The 2,720-nt window shown below is 41.5% G+C and overlaps 1 protein-coding gene across 1 annotated transcript; it reads right to left on the bottom strand.

The window, feature by feature from the left end:
• Positions 1 to 342: 342 nt before the first annotated feature.
• On the bottom strand, positions 343 to 1,973 carry LOC109863987 (trissin receptor-like). The gene is made up of 2 exons (XM_020444736.1): positions 1,322 to 1,973; positions 343 to 924 (listed from the first exon to the last, which is right to left on the bottom strand). The coding sequence occupies exons 1-2, from the start codon at positions 1,963 to 1,965 to the stop codon at positions 516 to 518; spliced, it is 1,053 nt and encodes a 350-aa protein (XP_020300325.1). The 5' UTR covers positions 1,966 to 1,973; the 3' UTR covers positions 343 to 515.
• Positions 1,974 to 2,720: the final 747 nt, after the last annotated feature.

The following is a 2,720-nucleotide window of genomic DNA, read 5'->3' as shown; positions in this document are numbered from 1 at the left end:
AAAAGCTATTTCTCAAAGTAAAATTGAGAATTGAATTGCGAATATTGAATTCGTTTCCTACTCGATATTCCTCGAGACTCGGAACGAATTGCAGGCTCGTAATACTTTGAAAATAAGTACCTTCACTATCGAATATGCACATACATGTATATACAATACAGTATGTATACAATAAAAACATTTTCCAAACACTCAAAGAAGATTATTCTCTCGCAATGGAACGTACAATCTTCAACGTCTGAGCCGTCTGTAAACAGGGTGCTCCAGACGACACTCTTGTACATACTTCTTATCTCTTGCAAATCTTTTGACTAAAATCCGAACGTACGTTAATACGTATGTCACAACACTTTGTCTTAGTCTCTTCAAAATAAACAAGCCGAGAGTTCAAAATGTAGACTGTCTTAAAAACATTCTGTGTCTCTCCCTGAGAAGGATTCCGTCAGCTCTCCTGGAGTACCCTGTGCGAAGTCGAGATCTCACGATCTGTTTTCCGTCGTGAACGCGGTGATTCACTAGGTGTTCTTGTAAGTGCTATGCCGAGCGATGGTCTGCGTGGTGCACGGGCTATCCTGAATCGAGCTCAACCGCACGACCGAGCTGTGAGGCATGTTGGTGCTGGCCCCGTTCTCGTGGCGATTGTGGTCGCCGCTGGCGCACACCATCGCCAAGGCGCTGCCCCGGCTTTTCGCGCCCCTGCAGTACAATAGCTCGCGCATACCCTTGCGAAAGTTTCGCGACAGAAAAGCGTACAGCAGCGGATTCAGACAGGAATTCATGTACGAGATCAGGAAGGTTGACACTGTCAGCAAGGTGCTGAAGTCCGACGTGTTGTCGTAGTTGGTGCCCCAATGTCGCCAGACGATGCGCGCTTGTTGCGGCAGGTTGCACACGGCGAACATCATTACCACCGCGATCAACATTCTGTAAAACATGCGGGCGAGATGTTGGTGTATAGTTGCAAGCGAATGCAAGCAGTCAAGGATGAAAAGATTTCGAAAAAATGTTGTCGAAGTTAATAATTATAGTAGAACAAATGTAAGTTTTAATAAAGTATCCGATTTAGTATAATTTAACGTAATTTTCAATAATTACGACAATATATGTTTTTTTCGAAGTTTTGACCATTGCGTAATTAAGTGAAATGTAAACACTAAATGTAAACATTAACGAACAAATTGTTTAACTGCACGTGCAAAATTATAGCGATAGCGAATGAAGTAAACACATTTCTCACGCGCAAACCTCGAACGGATATTGGTTTCGGCCAAAACGGAAATCGAAAACGCTGCATAACGCGCAGCGGAAATAATAGAGATACCTGATAACGCCGCGTCTCGCCTTTAGAACGTTCTTGCTCAATGTGTGCACGTGGTGGACACGACCGTTTCTGCTCTTGGCTACCAGGCCGGGTCCATTGAGGGCGGCGCTGCTTTTCCAGAGTCCGACGGCGATTCTGGTATACAGGCAACACATAAGAGAGAGCGGCAGGAGATAAAGAAACACTAGGTTCACCACGTCCAGAAGATTCTTGTTGTGTTTCTTGATATTGGCGATGCAGATGATGTCGATGTCGCCGGTACTGAGACGATTGCTGATTGTCTCGACGTAGAAGAACCTGGGCGAGGCGTATATTGCCGCCAGTATCCACACCACACCTATCACTATCCTAAGACGACTTCTGGTCAACATGGATCGACATTTGATGGGATAAACGATGGCTAAGTAACGCTCCATGCACACGACCACGAGGATCAGTATACTAGCGGTGTAGGAGAGCGCGTGCACGAACATATACACCTTACAGAGAAAATTGCCCAGCTGCCAGCTGTTCATCAAGTAGTTGGTGAGCGTCTGGTAAACGCAGAATATGCCCACGCAGAAGTCGGCCACCGCCAAGTTCGCCAGAAAGAAGTTCGTGATGCTGCGTAACCGCCGAGAAAACGTCACCACGAAGATCACCATTAAGTTACCTGGAACACACACAAGAACGTGCGTGTTACATAGAATGAAATAATATATAAATGGATATTTGGCTGGATAAATAAATTGTTAGCCCCTCAACTTTAACTAACAATAAACGCTAACGATCAGATTCAATGGATCAATTTTATCACTTTAAATCTGGGTCACATTAAGAGAACATACGCGTCTTAGCGAGCGGAAGATATTTCTAACAATTCGCAAATACTGATTATTTTCGGCGACGAGCTAGAAATGATCCAAACTTCTTGAAAACTAACTAACAATCTGCATCAGGTTATCTTTGAAATTTTTTGACTGCCAACATCAATTTTATTATGCGTAGAAAAATCATTTTTAGTCGATAAAGCCGATTTTTTCTGAAATTGATTCTCGCATATCGGCTTTGCCTTTTGAAACAAAAGTTAAATCACTATAATACCTTTATCTGAAGGATACGCAAAAAACTCGTTTGTTAGGTTTGTTAGGAAAACAACGATAAAACGAAAATATCAAAATACGGAAGTAACAAGGGAAATTAAGCTCTTTTAATTCAAACGTCGTAAAATCTTAGTAAAAACAAAATTCAATAAATTACATATGTGATTGTATTTTGTTACATTATTTGTAACGATTTGTTTTTAAGAGTAAATCAATTGCAGATAATTAATTATATTTAGAAATAAAGCGAATTAAACAAAGTTGGAAATCAACATTCTGGAACACAAACTCTGTGATTGAAAAATAACTTGTTCTGT

Source organism: Pseudomyrmex gracilis, unplaced genomic scaffold (assembly GCF_002006095.1).
Source record: "Pseudomyrmex gracilis isolate BER0280 unplaced genomic scaffold, ASM200609v1 scaffold_15, whole genome shotgun sequence".
In the NCBI taxonomy this organism is placed as follows: Eukaryota; Metazoa; Arthropoda; class Insecta; order Hymenoptera; family Formicidae; genus Pseudomyrmex; species Pseudomyrmex gracilis.
The sequence above is the reverse complement of the archived record's forward strand: the minus strand, read 5'-3'. Positions and strand labels throughout refer to the sequence as shown.

What these genes read in the sequence shown, in the direction of transcription:
- LOC109863987 (XM_020444736.1), bottom strand. Translation starts at nt 1,965, where the DNA reads ATGGTGATCTTCGTGGTGACGTTTTCTCGGCGGTTACGCAGCATCACG. An exon ending in GCGAGACGCGGCGTTATCAG is followed by an intron (nt 925 to 1,321) that starts GTATCTCTATTA and finishes CATGTTTTACAG; the next exon opens with AATGTTGATCGCGGTGGTAA.